Below are 26,145 nucleotides of genomic sequence, written 5' to 3'. Positions count from 1 at the left end.
AATCTTTCGTAGTAACTACGTTTAACAAACAGGGCGCCTAGTTGCAGAGTGCATTATGTTTTAGATAATTTAAAAAAATTGCTGATGTTTCGTATTTGGAAGAGCATTTCTAAACAGTTGCTCTGTCGTTTATTTAACACGTAACTGTCTCCGATAGTTCGCCCCTCATTCTCAAGTGTCACGTGATTTATTGAGTTGGTTCCAGTTCATAACGGTAACTTAATTTTTGTTTTCGTAATTCTTGCGAAATTAAGTTCGGTTTTTGCGCGACAGCTCAAACCATTCTCTTGTTAGGCTCTTTCATTGCCACTGCTGAAGGGTTGTCGTAATATAAAATTGCTGCGACGCTGTGGATTGTCGTGATATTGTGGTCAACTAGTATACGATAGTAACTCGGAATGGACACTATCGCTTCCCTTCTTTTCTTAATCTATCCGTATTCTGTTACCTGGGAGACAAAACAGAACTGCAGTGATTTGGGACCGTAGATGACGTCCCATTAATTGGGCTGTTAATGAGGTATACTATTATTGTCTCTGTCATTAGCTCATCTATCATGCTCTTGCACCATCTATACGGGACAGATTCGTGATTTATTTATTATGAACAAATGAGATATATGTATTTTTTTCTTCGCGTTCAATTTTATATTTTGTCACAGAAAAAGCTACAATACTGAATGTCGTATCAAGAAATAAACGTAATTGAGTTTATTTGGGTATATGCGCCGTACTATCCGAACCATCTTCAACTGCCAGCTACCTGATTAGATAGGCAGAGTTAATTGCCTAATGTTCAGTTAAAGTTTGATGGCAATGATATATAAATTTCTGTAATCGCACAGTGAGTAACCTTTTTGAGAACACTTTCTTTTAGAAACAGGAAAAGCGCAGCGGTACTCCGTGTCATGCAATCCACCAGGCGCTTACTGTTGTCAGCCCTGCCTGAGGAAGGGCCGCGCATAACGGGAGGACGACCCCGCTATCAGATTGGCGACACTGTCGACGTCAACTGCACCTCGGGGAGGTCACGGCCGGCGGCTCAGCTCGCCTGGTTCATCAACGGAGACAGAGTGGTGAGTGCTGGTTGTCCGAGTTTTCCACATATTCCTTTCCTCTCTGGTACTACACACAACCTTCTCAATCCTCACCTTATCAGTTACCTAATTTTCAATATTCTTCTGTAACATTACATCTCAAATGCATCTATTCTCTTCTGTTTTGGTATTCCCACAGTCCATGTTTCACTACCAAACAATGCTTTGCTCCGACGTACATCCTCAGAAATTTCTTCCTCAAATTAAGGCCAATGTTTAGTACTAGTAGACTTCTCACGGTCAGGAATGCCCTTTTTGCCAGTGCTGGTCTACTTTTTATGTCCTCCTTACTCCGTCCATCATTGGTTATTTTGCTGCCTAGCTAACAGAATTCCTTAATTTCATCTACTTCGTGAACATCAATCACTCTTCTTCACTTTCACTCAGGACAGCAATGACATCAGCGAATCTTATTTTTGATATCCTTTCACCTTGAATTTTAGTTCCACTCCTGAACCTTTATTTTATTTCCAGCATTGCTTCTTCGATGTATAGGTTGAACAGTAGCGGCAGCAGACTACATCCCCGTCTTACACCTCTTTAATCCGAGCACTTCTTTCTTGGTCTTCCACTCTTACAATTCCCTCTTGGCTGTTGCACATGTTGTACATTACCAATCTCTGCCTATAACTTACCCTATTTTCCTCAATATTTCGAACATCTTGCATCATTTTACATTGTAGAACGCTTTTTCCAGGTCGACAACTGCTACGAACGTGTTATGATTTTTCTTTAGTCTTGTTTCCACTATCAACCCCGACATCAGAATTGCCTCTCTGGTGCCTTTACCTTTCCTAAACCAAACTGATTGTCATCTAACACATCCTAAATTTTCTTTTCCATTCATCCGTGTATTATTCTTGTCAGCAACTTGGAAGCATGAGCTGTTAAGCTGATTGTGCGATAATTCTCGAACTTGTCAGGTCTCGCAGTCTTCGGTATCGTGTGGGGGATATTTTTCCGAAATTCAGATGATATACCGCCAGACTCACACATTCTACACACCACTTTCCCCAATGATTTTAAAAATTTTGGTGGAATATTATCTATGCCTTCTGTCTTATTTCATCTTAAGTCTTCCACAGTTCTCTTAAATTCTGATTCTATTACTGGATCCCCAATCTCTTCTAAATCGACTCCTGTTTCTTCTTTTATCACATCAGACCTATCTTCCCCTCATAGAGGCCTTCAGTGTACTGTTTCCACATATCCGCTCTCTCCTCTGCATTTAACAGTGGAATTTCCGTTTCAATCTTAATGTTACCACTCTTGCTCTTAATTTCACCGAAGCTTGTTTCGACTTTTCTGTGTTCTGAGTCAGTCCTTCCGACAATCATATCACCTTCCGTGGCACCTCTAAAATACAAAAAATATTGAGAAAGAAAGTACAGTACTACAGAGATATTTTCTGTAGATGTTACAGTAACAATAAATAAAATTAGAAAATATTTTAGAGCTTGCATTTGTTACAGAACAGCTGTTTGATGTAAATTTCATAAAAAGAAGATGATGAACACCCTTGGTGGAAAGGCTGTAGTTTGTCTCATGGTTTGAAACTGCTTGTGAACTATTTACTTGTTAGGGTTATTCAGTAATATTATACTACAGATGTGACATGAATATACGAAAAAAGCCAGTCACTCAATTAACAATTTTCTAAGAGAAATAAATTTATTTCAGTTGATAATAGTTTGTCGCACACTTGCATCAAGTGTCAAATAATTCCTGATAACTTGCAATGAGCTAGATGCCAAAGCAGATCCAAGCATATAAAAAATACTCACTGTTTTATTCGTGGCTGTCTTTTTTGGCACCACTGTTATTATTTTTCAGAATAAAATTCAGTCGGCAGTTGCAAATATATTTTATTATGCTTTACCGTTTTCCACAAGTTAATTTGTCATCTGCCGCAGCCTACAAAATTATGGATATTTTATATTATATTACTTATATTGTATATAATATACACTGAAGAGCTGGTACACCTGCCTAATATCGTGTAGGGCCCCACGAGCACGCGGAATTGCCTCAACACGACATGGCATGGACTCAAGTAATATCTAATGTAGGGCTGGAGCTACGTGACACATTGAATGTTGCTCCGCTGTTCATAAATCCGTAAGAGTACGAGGGGGTAGAGATCTCTTCTGAACAGCACGTTGCGACGCATCCCAGATACGCTCAATAATGTTCAGCAGCGCGGGGTAGCCGTGAGGTCCGAGGCGCCTTGTAACGGTTTGCGCGGCTCCTCCCGTCGGAGGTTCGAGTCCCCCCTTGGGCATGGGTGTGTGTGTTGACCTTAACGTAAGTTAGTTTGAGTTAGATTAAGTGTTGCGTAATCCTAGGGCCCGATGACCTCAGCAGTTTGATCTCACAGTCCTTACCACAAATTCCCAAATTTTCCAAAATAACGTTCATTTTTGGGGAGTTCGGTGGCCTGCGTAAGTGTTTAAACTCAGAAGACTGTTCTGGAGCCACTCTATAGCATTTCTGGACGTGTGGGATGTCGCATTGCTCTACTGGAACTGCCCAAGTCCGTTGGAATGTACACTCTTTGACATAAAACTTGACCGGCGGCCGGCCGCTTCAGAGGCTAAGTCCGCGCCGATCGCGACATGGGACAAAAAAACTGGCCAACTCGCTAATTCTCTAAGTCCGGTTATCTGCACAATCTGGCAATCTAGGCTGATTACTCCTGTGGTCTAGCGGTAGCGTGCGTTGTTTCTGTTCATAATGTCAGTGGATCGAGAGCAGCTGGCATAAAATATTTTTATAGCCTCTTCTGTCTGAATGCTGAAGACGTGAATGTAATGGTAGCGCAGATTCAATCTATTTCGCTTTGTGACACACCGATATCAAAATTTTATCCAGTAACGATTTTGCGGCAGATTTCCTGCAGACTGTCCTCCTCTGGTCGCCGTATGCGGCAAAGCTCCGGGATCCATTTGCTGGCTACTGGCAGCGGCCGTGGCGACAGCAGCGGCGCTGCACTCCCCCGTTCTTTATCGAAAGCGCCTGCTACCGCTCATCGCTTTTGATGATTTAAAACGCTTTATTATTAAATGTTGCTCCACAGAAAATTTCTACAATTTCCATTCACGCTCAAAAGCAACGGAGACAGACGCCCTGATTAGTAGGCGGGTATTATATTACATTAATCGGCAAGAGCTGAGTATGGCCCGAAATTAATTTTATAGACTGGGACGAAATTAAACCACCTCACTACATTCGATGAATTTATAAATGCTTCATACCTCGTTTCTTTTCCTTTCAAACTCAATTATTTGTGCAACTTTTGGTCAATGTTTGGATGTTTTCGTCAAGCCAGAGTGAGCGTCTGTGGTGTAAAGTGTATTACAGTTCTTGTTTCATTCCTTATGGTAAGTCTATGCGATAAACTGTGTGAATACCTTGCAATGCATGCTCTGTAGCAGTGCAGGAACACTGCACATTTGGACTTCCATGTATGGGTTCATGAAGTATTTATTGTTGATCGGAAGTGATAGTTGAGGTCATCAGATTTAAACCAGAAAAATTTGTCGTTTTGAAGGTTTCAGAGAACGGAAAGGAATTGCTAACGCCGGTGTTAGAAAACGTCTACAGTTAAATGCTATTGCAAAAATTTAGAAGAAGGGAACTATATTAATGAACATGTGCACTTCATAAACAACCTTCTGACGTGTTAGACCTATATGACGAACAAAGCTCAAATTTATATCGTTGACAGTCGGTTTGATTCTTTTCAGGGTCTATTTTACAGTGAAGCACCTTGGAATTTGCAAAGCAGAAATCCATGATATTAACTGAATTTACTAAGTCGAAATCGGACGAAGATTGATGTTTAAAGGCATTCTTCAGATTTCGCATAAGAAATTTTTACTAGCAGTTTGCAACTCCATTAATTAAAATGGAAAATAAAAGGTTGTAGTCAGCGGCTTCTACCGTGATTCGAACTGCTATGTCTTATGGTACAAGCACTGCAACGCACAAGGGAACCTCTGAGCTAACGACACACTGGCGGCCAGAGGCGGAATATAGTCACTGCGATGTTGCCTGAGCCTCAAAACGCAACCTTAAACACACGAACAGAGGAGGTGGAGATTACTGTTTTAACGTCCCGTCGACAACGATGTCATTAGAGACGGAGCACAAGCTCGGATTAGGGAAGGATGGGGAAGGAAATCGGCCGTGCCCTTCCTAAGGAACCATCCCGGCATTTGCCTGAAGCGATTTAGGGAAATCATTGAAAACCTAAATCAGGATGGCCGGGCGCGGGATTGCACCGTCGTCCTCCCGAATGCACACACAAACAGGTGTTACTTATGTGAAGAACGTCGTTCTTGGAGTCCAGAAATTAAATATACTTTCTAATTGTGTCATCTTGCAGTGGATTATATCGTACGAGTCTTCGATGTGGAAAACGAATGTCAAGTGAATTTAGCGAGGTAACGCCGACCTACACCCGGAAGTAAATGCACTATCAGAGTGTTGACAAATACTTGCTACGACGCTGCCATTTCTAGGCTCTCTGACGAGGCAGCTCTTCAGCGAAATGCTTGCCGTGATTCTCCGATACGGTTCTTCAGAGTGGAGACGCGCGCGCACGTTTGGTTTTTATGCGGCGTTCTCCCCTGATGGTTTCTGACGTCGCCTTGTGGGCTATGTATACATATGAGACATTCAATTATCATTAATCCAGAATCATACAAGTTTCAGCTTCCGGCGTGGAAGAAGGCTGTTGACGCCGACATTATATCATTTCAACGTAGGGAAAGCAAAACGGATCATTCAGTGTTTCTCATTCAACATAAAGCATGTGAGATAATTTTCCGTAACGTTCATAATCATCTAAAAATACAAACGAAGTAAAAATACACCGGAAGCTTATTCGAATTGAATATAACGCTTTGCACCTCGATGTCGAATTTGTCCACTTGCAATCTTTTGCAGCATACACATAGAATGTCATGATTACCACGAGAATGAAGAAATATGTTGGTAAGGATGGAAGCAAGAAGAGACGGAGTCAACAAATATTTTATTCCTCATGGCATTCATTTCATTTGACACGCAAGAAGAGGTAAAGCGGGAATTTACTTTCGTTAACACGAAAGATATGCCGCACATATTAATAACGAGGAAGTCTGCGTCTTCATACGTTTCCTCCTTGAAATCTGTATGCTCTATTATATACTAAGTAGCCCGATCATTGTTTCAGTAATGTTACCCTCTTGTTTGAGCCCGTAACGATGAACAGATTCCAAATGCATGTCTCCCTTCCTGGGTTGTTTTTTGTGTTTTATTGCTTGGAATTCCTGAAGCAGACCACTGTGCCTTCCCCCCTCGTGGGTTAGGTCTCAAAACTAAACCGCTTTGTATCCAATGGCATAATTTATTCAGACAGCATCAGAATAAGACTATCAAACAAAGCCTTCCATTTACAGTTGCAGCACTCTAACCAGCACTGACCAAAGTGAAATCCACGGTCATAAATGACTTAGTTGACAACATCAGTAGCTCCGTGAGGCTATTTGCAGATGACACGGTTGTCTACAAGAAAGTAGCAACATCAGAAGACTCGTACGTACTCCAGGAAGACCTGCAGAGGATTAATGAATGGTGCGACAGCTGGCAGCTTTCCCTAAACGTAGATAAATGTAATATAATGCGCATACATAGGGGCAGAAATCCATTCCAGTACGATTATGCCATAGGTGGTAAATCATTGGAAGCGGTAACGACCGTAAAATACTTAGGAGTTACTATCCGGAGCGATCTGAAGTGGAATGATCACATAAAACAAATAGTGGCAAAAGCAGGCGCCAGGTTGAGATTCATAAGAAGAATTCTAAGAAAATGTGACTTATCGACGAAGGAAGTAGCTTACAAAACGCTTGTTCGTCCGATTCTTGAGTATTGCTCATCAGTATGGGACCCTTACCAGGTTGGATTAATAGAAGAGATAGACATGATCCAGCGAAAAGCAGCGCGATTCGTCATGGGGACATTTAGTCAGCGCGAGAGCGTTACGGAGATGCTGAACAAGCTCCAGTGGCGGACACTTCAAGAAAGGCGTTACGCAATACGGAGAGGTTTATTATCGAAATTACGAGAGAGCACATTCCGGGAAGAGATGGGCAACATATTACTACCGCCCACATATATCTCGCGTAATGATCACAACAAAAAGATCCGAGAAATTAGAGCAAATACGGAGACTTACAAGCAGTCGTTCTTCCCACGCACAATTCATGAATGGAACAGGGAAGGGGGGATCAGATAGTGGTACAATAAGTACCCTCCGCCACACACCGTAAGGTGGCTCGCGGAGTATAGATGTAGATGTAGATGTAGATGGTCCTAAATTACCAGCTGTCTGCTGCTGTGGCAAAGTCCGTACTACACTTTCGATTCCGCAGCACCATTTTATCTGGTAACACTGTGTAGTTGCACAGTTGTGCTACCAGGTCTGTCCTCACACTGTCAACTTTACGTATCTCACTTCTCCTGTAGCGTAGATCACGAGGAGCCGAAGTAAATGAGTGTATTCTGCATGACGTAACATTCAGTATTCCCTACTTTCATAGCCACTCTTCATGTGCATCGATACCAAATAGGAATGCGAAAACTCTTGCGAGTGAGAGAATGACAATAACAATCGTAACAAGAACAAGCAAATAATGAATGATGTTTATTCCAACGCAGAACGAGAATGGCTTTAAATATAAAAATCTGTATCTATATCCATATCCATATCTATTGATCTTTGAGTTGGCACAATGCAAATATATTCTTAGCATTTAGTTACTGAATTTAGTTCTGGATGTTTGCAGAGAAAAGGAAAAGTCGGTACTTCTCGCTAGTATAATATAATGTGAACCAGCAACTACCCTTTCCTTAGAACACGACTCAAGCAGGTCCTCAAGTAGGTAGCAAGGCACTACTGCATTCTGTTCCCTGACATTGCTCTGATGACGGTTAATGCAGATAGTTCCCATTATGAAATACAAAACGTATTGCAGGTTAGTTCCTAGGATAGTAACATTAAATTTGCGTTGTAGACGGCACATGAACGTGACGACTATCCATATTACTCATCAATATAAAAAGACAATATTTTGGGAATTTAGCAGGATTACTCAAAATGAATTCTGAAATTGGGTGACTGACTGCACAGGTGCTAAACGTCGTCAAGAGTATACGATGTCCTAATCGCATTAGGAATATGAAGATCGTCTTCGACAGCTCGCAACTTTCACATTGCTATCTCCACCCTACTCCAGACAGCCCTCGGTGGAGTTGCACTACGTTGCCGATGTTATGGAAGGCCTTCAAACCGACAACAGACCACATATTGAAAAATACAAGCGAATTCTCTTGCAGCGTAAGCTTATTGTAACTAATCTAGGAGAGGAACATTGTCCTATTCAAAAAAAGTAAAATGTTACACACTGTTGACGTCAAACGGACATTATCTATGTCCTGTCTTGTGTCCTACTCATCTATAATATCAAGTGTACTATGAAAATGATTATATATAATGCATGATAGGGTAATGCATTGATACCAGATGGCGGGGGCCGGCCGGTGTGGCCGTGCGGTTCTAGGCGCTTCAGTCTGGAACCGCGTTACCGCTACGGTCGCAGGTTCGAATCCTGCCTCGGGCATGGATGTGAGTGATGTCCTTAGGTTAGTTAGGTTTAAGTAGTTCTAAGTTCTAGGGGACTGATGACCTTAGAAGTTAAGTCCCATAGTGCTCAGAGCCATTTGAACCATTTGAACTATTTAACACAAAATGACATTAAAAATTAAAGTTATTCACGAGCAGCTAGTTGAGAATATGTATGAACATTAAATGACACGACGAACTGAAATAATATGACGAAGAGTTCAGCGCTCACTGGGAATAGAGCCCCACACATATCGTTGTTGACTACACACAAAGAGACGTCAGCTACCGAATTTTTATCCACCAGCTGCTCAGAATAGCATCTTGAACTTACAGTCATCTCGCAAATAGTTCTGTGTCTCACTGGGAGTTAAAAACGTCAGATATCGTTAGTGTTGACAACGAATGAAAATACATTAAAAATCAAAATTATTATCCACCAGCAGATAGGTGTTCTCATGATAGAGCTTGATAATACATAATTAAATCTTTAGTGCCGGGCCAGGATTCGATCCCATTCACGCGTAATATGTGAAGGTGTTGAGGAATCTGCAGTTCTGAACAAACAACAAATTGTAGCCGAGCTGTATTGCCACGAAGGGATCAAATTCCGCGTTAAGGGCGGTCTGAGTTGCATTCCCAGTTTAGAACCAATTTTTTCGACATACAGAAGCTCAAATAAAAGATGGAATAAGTGTCCTGTGACCATACATAGCGTTTGTGTCGTCACTTGAAATAAATAACTAGTATAAGAAAGGTTACTGGTGATAGAGTATCTACATGTCGCCACTCCAGACTTTATTGTGGTTCAACCTACCGTCTACTTGGTAAAGTAGGAATATCATCTTTAATGTGAATTTTCAGACCACGCAGCCATTATATCTCCTTCACTTGGTGTAGCCAGGAGAGAATGGAATCTGTCTCTCCCTATCTAAAATCATTGACGGAAGTGGGAATCGAACCCAGACCATAGGTATAACAACCTACCATCCGTCCAACAGACCACGAAATCCTCTTCTCTGCGAGTCATTTTTCTATCGTAACGCAGTTGCGCCACACTGGATGAGAATTCTGACACACAGGCTCCCTGTAGTAATTTGCAGCATGTTCAGTAAATTCATTTACTTGGTTGACCGAATCACCATGAACTAGCTGCCTCGGCTACCCAGTGCATACATTCGACTATTTTGTAATCACAGAAATAAAATCACGTAACTGCCACCTACACACAACTGCCAACAGTGTAGGATGCAGAAGTTTAAATAGGAAGTGTTCCTTTCCACTTGAGCTATTCTATTGCGCTATCTGTTACTAGAAAACGTCGTTCAGTCCAAAAGAAAAGCTGTAACTGTTTGTCTCTCAGAAGTCAAGACCTGGCCATATGCATAATCTCACAGTGCTGTGGAATCCAAAAGTTCTGGAGGAATAGTTGCCGAGCTCTGGAGCTGCTGTAGCTACGTGTCAGCTTGTAGCATAGATAAGATGTCGCGAGTTCGAATACATTCAGTGCTACATTTTTTAAAACGCGATTCTGCTCTCTGCTGAAGGTATCAATCTAATGGAACTTTGAACATAATTCCCTTCACTTCTCAACCCAAAGTAGTCGCATGTGGAAAAAGGGCTAACTACTGTGACATTTTGTTCTATTCAGGTTTAATAGACAGCAGGCAGCAGATGCATCTCGAAGATGTGCAGGGAGAGCGCATCGTGCCATAATATGTCAGAAAAGTATTTTCTACATTAGCCGTCGTGTGGTAGTGATATTTTATTCTTCTTCAAACTTTGTTTGACAGCTTTAACTCAGAACAAGTTTTCTACATGCATGTAATCAATAAACTGCATGTGCATTGTCAGACTGTCATAGGTAACATCAGAGAATTCGCATATATCGTTGATGTTTAATTTCTCTCTCATGTTTACTATTGTTTTAACAACACTAAAGGAAACCTTACGAAAATTGTGCACTGTATTATAAGAAATGAAATAAAACTAACCATGATAACCTTACGACGAAAGTATCTGTACACAAGCATGCCTCTATCGACACGAATTAGTAAAATACTACTCACTTAGATTTTGATTGGGTCTGTGTTTAATTGGTATGCTGTGTCATACTCAAGAGGTATGCAAATGTGGCATTTCATAAATATAGTTACGTATTCCTAGAAACCCAAAATTCGCTTGGCAGCAGCGGAAAGAGGCCTTACCTGTTGTGCAGCATTGTAAGTTTTTCAACATTGCACTATGAGCTGAAAGCATTTTCTTGCGATTTCCTTATTGATGTTTGATCTGACTGCTTGTAGCTCTTTCACAGAAGGGATAAAAACGTTACCAGTCAGTGAGACTGGAACTGCGAACCGCAACAGACGCTTTATCACAGGTCAGCACGTTACCACAGAGCTGGCGAGGAGGTGTGGGTCTTAGCTTCCTATTACGAAGGCAATAGTAACTAGAACTCGTAAACCGCTATTTGAAGGTCGAGATTAGTTGTGGTTTCCACCTGCAACGACTTTCCTGGGCTGAAAACCGTAAATTTTCAATCTTTTGTTACCCTTCAAGCGATAATAACTCAGATTATTCAATGGAAATGACAGGTAAAATCAAGTGAACTTTGAGGCTTAATTCCGTGCACACCAGGAAGTAACTCGTCGATCACAGAGTTGCCAAACATACGTTGCCTTGTTGCCAAATCTCAGTTACAGTACCAGCAGGAAGAAGACGAACCGATGTGATCCTACAGCGGTCTGGGAAGTGACCATAGCTGGTGTCTCCAAGTCGCGGCTGCTACGGCCTGGAATACGTAATGCGTCTGATTCGCTTTATGTAACTAGGTTTAGGGACTGGAGCGTAGTTACTAATAATACTCAGAACTGACTGCAAACTGAGCATCATAAATCAGTAACTCTCATTGTTGTTTTTATATTTCTTTCGTAAGTGTACTCAAAACTAAGAAAGTCATTCACAGGCGTTTTCGTGCCTCGCCGATAGTCGAGCACAACATACAAATAAAAATAAAAAAGAATGTGTGTGTGTGTGTTTGTGTGTGTGTGTGTGAGAGAGAGAGAGAGAGAGAGATAAATAAAAAGCAATGAGAGAGAGTGTAAAAAATTGTTGTAAAGAAATTGAATCATGGTATTTAAAGAAATCTTTCATTAAAATGACACGTTCCACATCATTACGAAATGTCGTATTCATGATCTATGGAACAAGAGTTAATCTAATGTAATCTAATCTAATCTAATCACATCATATTGATGATTAGCCATGAAGAGTCATGAATTACCGAAATTTTGGCCAATACCAGTAACCAAATCCAAACTTGAAAATAAAAGACGACAATTTTTGTAATAAACCGTGACTCCTATCAAGACCCTTTCGTCCCTGTTATCTAACCACGAAAGATGTCTGATATACCTCCATTCTGAAGTAACAAAGTGTGCATGCATTTAAAGATGAAGTGCATGATGTGAAGTTCTGTGACGGAGCTACGAACCCAACACGTAATCCGATTGTTAGCTAAGAAAAATCAAATGTTACGTATCGGTTTTTCTTACGAGCCGCTAGGTGTCTGAATCTAAAATAAGGATACAAACTTTTGTGCCTAAGCAACAATCGAACTGCACACCTACCGTGCATCCACGAATATATCTTAAGTATCAGTTGCTTACTCATGAACAGTAAGATGTGTGCGTGTTTGACCAGAAATAACGACACCTGTTGCGATTGTTGGAAACACTTGAACAGACATTGAAATTGCGCGTTAATTTTCACTAGCAGGTGGGTGTGCACTTGATAAAGCTAGAAATGAAATTATGAATATTTTTGTACTGGATCAGGTTTCAGACCCACATACTTACCTTTGGAGGAGACCTAGAGAAGATTGCAGTCTTGGGAAAAGGAACGAAATGACTGAACTATACTGTTCCGAGAGATTCAGATCCTCGAAAGAGGAGATACGAATTCGAATCACAGTCCAGCACCAAATTTTTAAACGTCTCTAGTTCAATCAAGTACAAGTAAAATAAGAGCCCTGTCCCTTTAAATGGCTATCGGTTCATCAAATAAAATAAAATTTCCTAATGTAAGTAAGCTTACTGGCGACTGTATTTCTGTTTACCATGACTTCCGCTGTGTCATTTCCCAACGTAAACCGGCTCTTCCCAGTTGGTAATGAAGGAACGTGATGTTTAATGCGGATTCTGGATTATAACGTCTTTCTCTTGAGGTTACCAGAGGTAAAATAAATCTGTTTGTGCCTCTTAAAAGTAAATGCCTGAACCCACGCATTGCACCTGTGATAGCTCGTTCCACCATACCATTGTGGCCACATTACCCAGCCCCAAGAGTGTGCTGTAACGGATGATGTGCTTAGCTTACAAAATTAGTCACGGTGGAAAAAATGCGAGTCTATTAAATGGTCAAGTAGAAGCAAGCTTCTGACGCAGAGATTATGCTATTCTCATGTCAGCAGGATGTAAAGACTCTTCTAGGCATCATAGGCTGGATGTGAAGCCATTTCGATTTTTCACAAACTCAGCAAATTTCTTAGTTCGAGAAAATCCACTGTGAAGTGTGAAGTTGCCGGATAATTCGATTATTACTGTTATTATTACTATCATTTTATTCATACCGCTGCTGTAACACAAGTGCTTGAACATCATTTAATGCCTTTTGGTCACTATAGATGTAGTTTCCCAAGAACAGGTTCTTTCCCTGTCTACGGAATCCTTTTCATGTTAATATCAAACACCAGCAATTACTCGTAGATTACTTTAAAACTAAAGTAATTGACGAAGACGTTACTTGGTAACAAAAACACACTGCCTTTCTTCATTTACTTTCGCCTAGAAATGGCTATCGAGTACTGACAAACCAAAAGGCAAGAGATCTTACTGCCTTCCGATATACGTTGCTGTTAGTTCTTCCACATGATTTGGTCGACATGACCTGTTTCAAGTTGTGTATGACAGACAGTGTTTTAGAAAATCTATTGTTTCCCTTTGAAATAAACAGAAGTATTTTCATTCTAAGCTGCCCAAGTACAAAATTTTCGCAATATTAGTTCAAATTTAATATTCGCTTCTATAATGTAGGAACGTATTTCACAGTCGCAAAACTCGCATCCGAAACGTTGACCTTACACTTAGTCGCTGACCATACATTCTAGCTCAGAGTGACACCAGTTTAAATAACCTAATGTAGCGAAGACTGTTTGCCAGTGCTCTTTCTCACCGGAAAATACGCAATTCACTCATTTGGCTCCATAAGTACACTAACAGTAATTTCTGTGTGAAATTTGTCAGTAAGCTTTTGCCTTCCAACCGGCAAAATACGGCAGAGTACGGCCGGTAAACAATTCACAAACCACGATTTAGTGCCAATAAGACGATTTCCTTAAACATTGTCGAAGCTGAGGGAATTTAGTTTCTGCTTAAATCGTCTTAAGCAGCAACGTTCACAGATATCTCAAATAGGAAAAAGCTGAATATCCAGGTACGAAGGTTGTAAAACAAACTTCCCACAGTTTGTGTCAGGTTGATCTTTTCGTCTGATAACACTGCTTAAGTATTTTGTCTAAGAGGTATCACAAGTAGTATCCCTGTACCTGTGGGAATCATTGGTTGAAAACGAGTTTAACACCAATGGGTACAGTGCTGCTAAATTTTCACAATTATAATCAACCTAAGTCTGAGTTCATCCACAAAATGAGGCGTATTTATAATATTGGAGCTAGACTGTGTATCCTTGTCTTTCTTGAGTGGTCATTGGAAGGCGTTTACACACACATATACAATACTATGAATACTTCGAACGCTATGGTTAACGTTGCTCTCGTAAACTACTTTTTTTTTAAATTCTTCTGGGTCTTCAGCGTGCAATAAGTGTTGTAGATACAGTCTCAGACCAAAAAATTGACCGCCGAGTCGTTCACGTAAGGTGGACAATACAGTCGTGCTCCTCTCAGAATTCTATGTCTGGCAATATGCTCGATCTAGCAACATGTAGACTGCGGCACTTCCCAGAGGAAGTCTTGACTCCAGTCTTACTCTTGACTACGACCGTAGTCTTGAGGTAAAACGCGAGACCAGCTAATATGATATTGTAGATTCGCTTGAATTACACTCATAGCTTCAGCACCGAGAGAAAAGGGGCGATAAAAATTTTGTCGATATGTGCTTTCGGTCGCCAGACGTCATATTAGCTGGTCTCGCGTTTTACCTGAAGACTGCGGTCGTGTTCCAGCAGCGGTATGAATAAAATGATAGTAATAATAACAGTAATAATCGAATTATCCGGCAACTTCACACTTCACAGTGGATTTTCTCGAACTAAGAAATTTGCTGAGTTTGTGAAAAATCGAAATGGCTTCACATCCAGCCTATGATGCCTAGAAGAGTCTTTACATCCTGCTGACATGAGAATAGCATAATCTCTGCGTCAGAAGCTTGCTTCTACTTGACCATTTAATAGACTCGCATTTTTTCCACCGTGACTAATTTTGTAAGCTAAGCACATCATCCGTTACAGCACACTCTTGGGGCTGGGTAATGTGGCCACAATGGTATGGTGGAACGAGCTATCACAGGTGCAATGCGTGGGTTCAGGCATTTACTTTTAAGAGGCACAAACAGATTTATTTTACCTCTGGTAACCTCAAGAGAAAGACGTTATAATCCAGAATCCGCATTAAACATCACGTTCCTTCATTACCAACTGGGAAGAGCCGGTTTACGTTGGGAAATGACACAGCGGAAGTCATGGTAAACAGAAATACAGTCGCCAGTAAGCTTACTTACATTAGGAAATTTTATTTTATTTGATGAACCGATAGCCATTTAAAGGGACAGGGCTCTTATTTTACTTGTACTTGATTGAACTAGAGACGTTTAAAAATTTGGTGCTGGACTGTGATTCGAATTCGTATCTCCTCTTTCGAGGATCTGAATCTCTCGGAACAGTATAGTTCAGTCATTTCGTTCCTTTTCCCAAGACTGCAATCTTCTCTAGGTCTCCTCCAAAGGTAAGTATGTGGGTCTGAAACCTGATCCAGTACAAAAATATTCATAATTTCATTTCTAGCTTTATCAAGTGCACACCCACCTGCTAGTGAAAATTAACGCGCAATTTCAATGTCTGTTCAAGTGTTTCCAACAATCGCAACAGGTGTCGTTATTTCTGGTCAAACACGCACACATCTTACTGTTCATGAGTAAGCAACTGATACTTAAGATATATTCGTGGATGCACGGTAGGTGTGCAGTTCGATTGTTGCTTAGGCACAAAAGTTTGTATCCTTATTTTAGATTCAGACACCTAGCGGCTCGTAAGAAAAACCGATACGTAACATTTGATTTTTCTTAGCTAACAATCGGATTACGTGTTGGGTTCGTAGCTCCGTCACAGAACTTCACATCATGCACTTCATCTTTAAATGCATGCACACTTTGTTACTTCAGAATGGAGGTATATCAGACATCTTTCGTGGTTAGATAACAGGGACGAAAGGGTCTTGATAGGAGTCACGGTTTATTACAAAAATTGTCGTCTTTTATTTTCAAGTTTAGATTTGGTTACTGGCATTGGCCAAAATTTCGGTAATTCATGACTCTTCATGGCTAATCATCAATATGATGTGATTAGATTAGATTAGATTACATTAGATTAACTCTTGTTCCATAGATCATGAATACGACATTTCGTAATGATGTGGAACGTGTCATTTTAATGAAAGATTTCTTTAAATACCATGATTCAATTTCTTTACAACAATTTTTTACACTCTCTCTCATTGCTTTTTATTTATCTCTCTCTCTCTCTCTCACACACACACACACACACAAACACACACACACACATTCTTTTTTATTTTTATTTGTATGTTGTGCTCGACTATCGGCGAGGCACGAAAACGCCTGTGAATGACTTTCTTAGTTTTGAGTACACTTACGAAAGAAATATAAAAACAACAATGAGAGTTACTGACTTATGATGCTCAGTTTGCAGTCAGTTCTGAGTATTATTAGTAACTACGCTCCAGTCCCTAAACCTAGTTACAGAAAGCGAATCAGACGCATTACGTATTCCAGGCCGTAGCAGCCGCGACTTGGAGACACCAGCTATGGTCACGTCCCAGACCGCTGTAGAATCACATCGGTTCGTCTTCTTCCTGCTGGTACTGTAACTGAGATTTGGCAACAAGGCAACGTATGTTTGGCAACTCTGTGATCGACGAGTTACTTCCTGGTGTGCACGGAATTAAGCCTCAAAGTTCACTTGATTTTACCTGTCATTTCCATTGAATAATCTGAGTTATTATCGCTTGAAGGGTAACAAAAGATTGAAAATTTACGGTTTTCAGCCCAGGAAAGTCGTTGCAGGTGGAAACCACAACTAATCTCGACCTTCAAATAGCGGTTTACGAGTTCTAGTTACTATTGCCTTCGTAATAGGAAGCTAAGACCCACACCTCCTCGCCAGCTCTGTGGTAACGTGCTGACCTGTGATAAAGCGTCTGTTGCGGTTCGCAGTTCCAGTCTCACTGACTGGTAACGTTTTTATCCCTTCTGTGAAAGAGCTACAAGCAGTCAGATCAAACATCAATAAGGAAATCGCAAGAAAATGCTTTCAGCTCATAGTGCAATGTTGAAAAACTTACAATGCTGCACAACAGGTAAGGCCTCTTTCCGCTGCTGCCAAGCGAATTTTGGGTTTCTAGGAATACGTAACTATATTTATGAAATGCCACATTTGCATACCTCTTGAGTATGACACAGCATACCAATTAAACACAGACCCAATCAAAATCTAAGTGAGTAGTATTTTACTAATTCGTGTCGATAGAGGCATGCTTGTGTACAGATACTTTCGTCGTAAGGTTATCATGGTTAGTTTTATTTCATTTCTTATAATACAGTGCACAATTTTCGTAAGGTTTCCTTTAGTGTTGTTAAAACAATAGTAAACATGAGAGAGAAATTAAACATCAACGATATATGCGAATTCTCTGATGTTACCTATGACAGTCTGACAATGCACATGCAGTTTATTGATTACATGCATGTAGAAAACTTGTTCTGAGTTAAAGCTGTCAAACAAAGTTTGAAGAAGAATAAAATATCACTACCACACGACGGCTAATGTAGAAAATACTTTTCTGACATATTATGGCACGATGCGCTCTCCCTGCACATCTTCGAGATGCATCTGCTGCCTGCTGTCTATTAAACCTGAATAGAACAAAATGTCACAGTAGTTAGCCCTTTTTCCACATGCGACTACTTTGGGTTGAGAAGTGAAGGGAATTATGTTCAAAGTTCCATTAGATTGATACCTTCAGCAGAGAGCAGAATCGCGTTTTAAAAAATGTAGCACTGAATGTATTCGAACTCGCGACATCTTATCTATGCTACAAGCTGACACGTAGCTACAGCAGCTCCAGAGCTCGGCAACTATTCCTCCAGAACTTTTGGATTCCACAGCACTGTGAGATTATGCATATGGCCAGGTCTTGACTTCTGAGAGACAAACAGTTACAGCTTTTCTTTTGGACTGAACGACGTTTTCTAGTAACAGATAGCGCAATAGAATAGCTCAAGTGGAAAGGAACACTTCCTATTTAAACTTCTGCATCCTACACTGTTGGCAGTTGTGTGTAGGTGGCAGTTACGTGATTTTATTTCTGTGATTACAAAATAGTCGAATGTATGCACTGGGTAGCCGAGGCAGCTAGTTCATGGTGATTCGGTCAACCAAGTAAATGAATTTACTGAACATGCTGCAAATTACTACAGGGAGCCTGTGTGTCAGAATTCTCATCCAGTGTGGCGCAACTGCGTTACGATAGAAAAATGACTCGCAGAGAAGAGGATTTCGTGGTCTGTTGGACGAATGGTAGGTTGTTATACCTATGGTCTGGGTTCGATTCCCACTTCCGTCAATGATTTTAGATAGGGAGAGACAGATTCCATTCTCTCCTGGCTACACCAAGTGAAGGAGATATAATGGCTGCGTGGTCTGAAAATTCACATTAAAGATGATATTCCTTCTTTACCAAGTAGACGGTAGGTTGAACCACAATAAAATCTGGAGTGGCGACATGTAGATACTCTATCACCAGTAACCTTTCTTATACTAGTTATTTATTTCAAGTGACGACACAAACGCTATGTATGGTCACAGGACACTTATTCCATCTTTTATTTGAGCTTCTGTATGTCGAAAAAATTGGTTCTAAACTGGGAATGCAACTCAGACCGCCCTTAACGCGGAATTTGATCCCTTCGTGGCAATACAGCTCGGCTACAATTTGTTGTTTGTTCAGAACTGCAGATTCCTCAACACCTTCACATATTACGCGTGAATGGGATCGAATCCTGGCCCGGCACTAAAGATTTAATTATGTATTATCAAGCTCTATCATGAGAACACCTATCTGCTGGTGGATAATAATTTTGATTTTTAATGTATTTTCATTCGTTGTCAACACTAACGATATCTGACGTTTTAACTCCCAGTGAGACACAGAACTATTTGCGAGATGACTGTAAGTTCAAGATGCTATTCTGAGCAGCTGGTGGATAAAAATTCGGTAGCTGACGTCTCTTTGTGTGTAGTCAACAACGATATGTGTGGGGCTCTATTCCCAGTGAGCGCTGAACTCTTCGTCATATTATTTCAGTTCGTCGTGTCATTTAATGTTCATACATATTCTCAACTAGCTGCTCGTGAATAACTTTAATTTTTAATGTCATTTTGTGTTAAATAGTTCAAATGGTTCAAATGGCTCTGAGCACTATGGGACTTAACTTCTAAGGTCATCAGTCCCCTAGAACTTAGAACTACTTAAACCTAACTAACCTAAGGACATCACTCACATCCATGCCCGAGGCGGGATTCGAACCTGCGACCGTAGCGGTAACGCGGTTCCAGACTGAAGCGCCTAGAACCGCACGGCCACACCGGCCGGCCCCCGCCATCTGGTATCAATGCATTACCCTATCATGCATTATATATAATCATTTTCATAGTACACTTGATATTATAGATGAGTAGGACACAAGACAGGACATAGATAATGTCCGTTTGACGTCAACAGTGTGTAACATTTTACTTTTTTTGAATAGGACAATGTTCCTCTCCTAGATTAGTTACAATAAGCTTACGCTGCAAGAGAATTCGCTTGTATTTTTCAGTATGTGGTCTGTTGTCGGTTTGAAGGCCTTCCATAACATCGGCAACGTAGTGCAACTCCACCGAGGGCTGTCTGGAGTAGGGTGGAGATAGCAATGTGAAAGTTGCGAGCTGTCGAAGACGATCTTCATATTCCTAATGCGATTAGGACATCGTATACTCTTGACGACGTTTAGCACCTGTGCAGTCAGTCACCCAATTTCAGAATTCATTTTGAGTAATCCTGCTAAATTCCCAAAATATTGTCTTTTTATATTGATGAGTAATATGGATAGTCGTCACGTTCATGTGCCGTCTACAACGCAAATTTAATGTTACTATCCTAGGAACTAACCTGCAATACGTTTTGTATTTCATAATGGGAACTATCTGCATTAACCGTCATCAGAGCAATGTCAGGGAACAGAATGCAGTAGTGCCTTGCTACCTACTTGAGGACCTGCTTGAGTCGTGTTCTAAGGAAAGGGTAGTTGCTGGTTCACATTATATTATACTAGCGAGAAGTACCGACTTTTCCTTTTCTCTGCAAACATCCAGAACTAAATTCAGTAACTAAATGCTAAGAATATATTTGCATTGTGCCAACTCAAAGATCAATAGATATGGATATAGATATAGATACAGATTTTTATATTTAAAGCCATTCTCGTTCTGCGTTGGAATAAACATCATTCATTATTTGCTTGTTCTTGTTACGATTGTTATTGTCATTCTCTCACTCGCAAGAGTTTTCGCATTCCTATTTGGTATCGATGCACATGAAGAGTGGCTATGAAAGTAGGGAATACTGAATGTTACGTCATGCAGAATACACTCATTTACTTCGGCTCCTCGTGATCTACGCTACAGGAGAAGTGAGATACGTAAAGTTGACAGTGTGAGGACAGACCTGGTAGCACAACTGTGCAACTATACAGTGTTACCAGATAAAATGGTGCTGCGGAATCGAAAGTGTAGTACGGACTTTGCCACAGCAGCAGACAGCTGGTAATTTAGGACCATCTACATCTACATCTACATCTATACTCCGCGAGCCACCTTACGGTGTGTGGCGGAGGGTACTTATTGTACCACTATCTGATCCCCCCTTCCCTGTTCCATTCATGAATTGTGCGTGGGAAGAACGACTGCTTGTAAGTCTCCGTATTTGCTCTAATTTCTCGGATCTTTTTGTTGTGATCATTACGCGAGATATATGTGGGCGGTAGTAATATGTTGCCCATCTCTTCCCGGAATGTGCTCTCTCGTAATTTCGATAATAAACCTCTCCGTATTGCGTAACGCCTTTCTTGAAGGGGACTTATGACCACAGCAGTTGAGTCCCATAGTGCTCAGAGCCATTTGAACTTTCTTGAAGTGTCCGCCACTGGAGCTTGTTCAGCATCTCCGTAACGCTCTCGCGCTGACTAAATGTCCCCATGACGAATCGCGCTGCTTTTCGCTGGATCATGTCTATCTCTTCTATTAATCCAACCTGGTAAGGGTCCCATACTGATGAGCAATACTCAAGAATCGGACGAACAAGCGTTTTGTAAGCTACTTCTTTCGTCGATGAGTCACATTTTCTTAGAATTCTTCTTATGAATCTCAACCTGGCGCCTGCTTTTGCCACTATTTGTTTTATGTGATCATTCCACTTCAGATCGCTCCGGATAGTAACTCCTAAGTATTTTACGGTCGTTACCGCTTCCAATGATTTACCACCTATGGCATAATCGTACTGGAATGGATTTCTGCCCCTATGTATGCGCATTATATTACATTTATCTACGTTTAGGGAAAGCTGCCAGCTGTCGCACCATTCATTAATCCTCTGCAGGTCTTCCTGGAGTACGTACGAGTCTTCTGATGTTGCTACTTTCTTGTAGACAACCGTGTCATCTGCAAATAGCCTCACGGAGCTACTGATGTTGTCAACTAAGTCATTTATGACCGTGGATTTCACTTTGGTCAGTGCTGGTTAGAGTGCTGCAACTGTAAATGGAAGGCTTTGTTTGATAGTCTTATTCTGATGCTGTCTGAATAAATTATGCCATTGGATACAAAGCGGTTTAGTTTTGAGACCTAACCCACGAGGGGGGAAGGCACAGTGGTCTGCTTCAGGAATTCCAAGCAATAAAACACAAAAAACAACCCAGGAAGGGAGACATGCATTTGGAATCTGTTCATCGTTACGGGCTCAAACAAGAGGGTAACATTACTGAAACAATGATCGGGCTACTTAGTATATAATAGAGCATACAGATTTCAAGGAGGAAACGTATGAAGACGCAGACTTCCTCGTTATTAATATGTGCGGCATATCTTTCGTGTTAACGAAAGTAAATTCCCGCTTTACCTCTTCTTGCGTGTCAAATGAAATGAATGCCATGAGGAATAAAATATTTGTTGACTCCGTCTCTTCTTGCTTCCATCCTTACCAACATATTTCTTCATTCTCGTGGTAATCATGACATTCTATGTGTATGCTGCAAAAGATTGCAAGTGGACAAATTCGACATCGAGGTGCAAAGCGTTATATTCAATTCGAATAAGCTTCCGGTGTATTTTTACTTCGTTTGTATTTTTAGATGATTATGAACGTTACGGAAAATTATCTCACATGCTTTATGTTGAATGAGAAACACTGAATGATCCGTTTTGCTTTCCCTACGTTGAAATGATATAATGTCGGCGTCAACAGCCTTCTTCCACGCCGGAAGCTGAAACTTGTATGATTCTGGATTAATGATAATTGAATGTCTCATATGTATACATAGCCCACAAGGCGACGTCAGAAACCATCAGGGGAGAACGCCGCATAAAAACCAAACGTGCGCGCGCGTCTCCACTCTGAAGAACCGTATCGGAGAATCACGGCAAGCATTTCGCTGAAGAGCTGCCTCGTCAGAGAGCCTAGAAATGGCAGCGTCGTAGCAAGTATTTGTCAACACTCTGATAGTGCATTTACTTCCGGGTGTAGGTCGGCGTTACCTCGCTAAATTCACTTGACATTCGTTTTCCACATCGAAGACTCGTACGATATAATCCACTGCAAGATGACACAATTAGAAAGTATATTTAATTTCTGGACTCCAAGAACGACGTTCTTCACATAAGTAACACCTGTTTGTGTGTGCATTCGGGAGGACGACGGTGCAATCCCGCGCCCGGCCATCCTGATTTAGGTTTTCAATGATTTCCCTAAATCGCTTCAGGCAAATGCCGGGATGGTTCCTTAGGAAGGGCACGGCCGATTTCCTTCCCCATCCTTCCCTAATCCGAGCTTGTGCTCCGTCTCTAATGACATCGTTGTCGACGGGACGTTAAAACAGTAATCTCCACCTCCTCTGTTCGTGTGTTTAAGGTTGCGTTTTGAGGCTCAGGCAACATCGCAGTGACTATATTCCGCCTCTGGCCGCCAGTGTGTCGTTAGCTCAGAGGTTCCCTTGTGCGTTGCAGTGCTTGTACTATAAGACATAGCAGTTCGAATCACGGTAGAAGCCGCTGACTACAACCTTTTATTTTCCATTTTAATTAATGGAGTTGCAAACTGCTAGTAAAAATTTCTTATGCGAAATCTGAAGAATGCCTTTAAACATCAATCTTCGTCCGATTTCGACTTAGTAAATTCAGTTAATATCATGGATTTCTGCTTTGCAAATTCCAAGGTGCTTCACTGTAAAATAGACCCTGAAAAGAATCAAACCGACTGTCAACGATATAAATTTGAGCTTTGTTCGTCATATAGGTCTAACACGTCAGAAGGTTGTTTATGAAGTGCACATGTTCATTAATATAGTTCCCTTCTTCTAAATTTTTGCAATAGCATTTAACTGTAGACGTTTTCTAACACCGGCGTTAGCAATTCCTTTCCGTTCTCTGAAACCTTCAAAACGACAAATTTTTCTGGTTTAAATCTGATGACCTCAACTATCACTTCCGATCAACAATAAATACTTCATGAACCCATACATGGAAGTCCAAATGTGCAGTGTTCCTGCACTGCTACAGAGCATGCATTGCAAGGTATTCACACAGTTTATCGCATAGACTTACCATAAGGAATGAAACAAGAACTGTAATACACTTTACACCACAGACGCTCACTCTGGCTTGACGAAAACATCCAAACATTGACCAAAAGTTGCACAAATAATTGAGTTTGAAAGGAAAAGAAACGAGGTATGAAGCATTTATAAATTCATCGAATGTAGTGAGGTGGTTTAATTTCGTCCCAGTCTATAAAATTAATTTCGGGCCATACTCAGCTCTTGCCGATTAATGTAATATAATACCCGCCTACTAATCAGGGCGTCTGTCTCCGTTGCTTTTGAGCGTGAATGGAAATTGTAGAAATTTTCTGTGGAGCAACATTTAATAATAAAGCGTTTTAAATCATCAAAAGCGATGAGCGGTAGCAGGCGCTTTCGATAAAGAACGGGGGAGTGCAGCGCCGCTGCTGTCGCCACGGCCGCTGCCAGTAGCCAGCAAATGGATCCCGGAGCTTTGCCGCATACGGCGACCAGAGGAGGACAGTCTGCAGGAAATCTGCCGCAAAATCGTTACTGGATAAAATTTTGATATCGGTGTGTCACAAAGCGAAATAGATTGAATCTGCGCTACCATTACATTCACGTCTTCAGCATTCAGACAGAAGAGGCTATAAAAATATTTTATGCCAGCTGCTCTCGATCCACTGACATTATGAACAGAAACAACGCACGCTACCGCTAGACCACAGGCGTAATCAGCCTAGAGGTTCTCTTTCATGGGACAAGTTTTCCTCCAGGAAGTGCCGCAGTCTACAGTGTTGCCAGATTGTGCAGATAACCGGACTTAGAGAATTAGCGAGTTGGCCAGTTTTTTTGTCCCATGTCGCGATCGGCGCGGACTTAGCCTCTGAAGCGGCCGGCCGCCGGTCAAGTTTTATGTCAAAGAGTGTACAGTGGACATGAATGGATGCAGGATCAGAGAGGACGCTTACGTACGTGTCACCTGTCAGAGTCGTATCTAGACGTATCAGGGATCAGGGACTCCAACTGCACGCACCACACACCATTACAGAGCCTCCACGAGCTTGAACAGTCCCTGCTAACATGCAGGGTCCATAGATTCATGAGGTTGCCTCCATACCCGTACACGTCCAACCGAACGATACAATTTGAAACGAGACTCGTCCGACCGGGCAACATGTTTGCAGTCATTAACTGTCCAATGTCGGTGTTGACAGGCCCAGGTGAGGTGTAAAACTTTGCGTTGTGCAGTCATGAAGGGTACACTAGTCGGCCGTCGCTCCGAAAGCGCATATCGATTATGTTTCGTTGAATGATTTGCAGGCTAACACTTGCTGATGGCCCAGCATTGAAATCTGCAGCGATTTGCGGAAGGGCTGCACTTCTGTCACGTAGAACGATTCTCATCAGTCGTCGTTGGTCCCATTCTAGCAGGATCTTTTTCCGGCCGCAGCCATGTCGGAGATCTGATGTTTTATGGGATTCGTGATATTCACGGTACACTCGTGAAATGGTCATACGGGAAAATCCCCACTTCATCGCTACCTCGGAGATGCTTTGTCCCACCGCTCGTGTCTTGTTGTCTTGTTGTCTTGTATAGGCGTTGCCGACTACAGTAGCGTATTCAGACTGTTTACATAACTCTGTATTTGAATAGTTCCTTGCTGCTAGCACAAAAGATACTGTAAATTGTCAATCTCTTGTTTACTTTTATCGCATACAATATTAACATTTCTGAACATATCATGGCATTAAGCTGTTTTGAAGAAGATATTGACTTCTGCTGAACCAGTACTAAGTAAGTCTTTGTAATATATACTTCTTATATTTAACGTAAATGTATAGCCAAGGTTTAAAGGTTTATAATGTTTCTAATTTTGTATGCTTCTGAAGATGACAAATTAATTTGCCTAAACCGGTAACGCATAATAAAGATATGTTTGCAGCTGACGACTGAATGTTATTCTGAAAAAAAAGTCACCCACAGGACACATGACTCTAAAAGTATTTATTTTTGTTTGTTATCTAGAAACCAAATAAAACTGTATGAGTGCTGCTACATCATATAAACGAGAACAAGAGAAGAAACAATTGCATTAATCCCACAGAGAATAAATACTACTAATAAAAATGAGTATCTAACAAAAGTATCAAATTAATATAATTCGAAAGTTACCATTTAAGCTTGGTATAAC

General features: G+C 41.1%; 1 protein-coding gene across 1 annotated transcript in view; it reads left to right on the top strand.

Annotated features, from left to right (window-relative positions):
* Nucleotides 1-26,145, top strand: part of LOC126195493 (uncharacterized) — a 453,513-nt gene that overhangs the window by 288,574 nt on the left and 138,794 nt on the right. Inside the window, exon 5 of the mRNA XM_049934121.1 lies at nucleotides 939-1,075. Coding sequence (XP_049790078.1) covers nucleotides 939-1,075 — 137 coding nt within the window. The remainder of the gene's footprint in view (nucleotides 1-938; nucleotides 1,076-26,145) is intronic.

This window comes from Schistocerca nitens, chromosome 7 (assembly GCF_023898315.1).
Source record: "Schistocerca nitens isolate TAMUIC-IGC-003100 chromosome 7, iqSchNite1.1, whole genome shotgun sequence".
Classification (NCBI taxonomy): domain Eukaryota; kingdom Metazoa; phylum Arthropoda; class Insecta; order Orthoptera; family Acrididae; genus Schistocerca; species Schistocerca nitens.
Note: the sequence above shows the minus strand (reverse complement) of the source record. Positions and strands in the feature narration are given on the sequence as shown.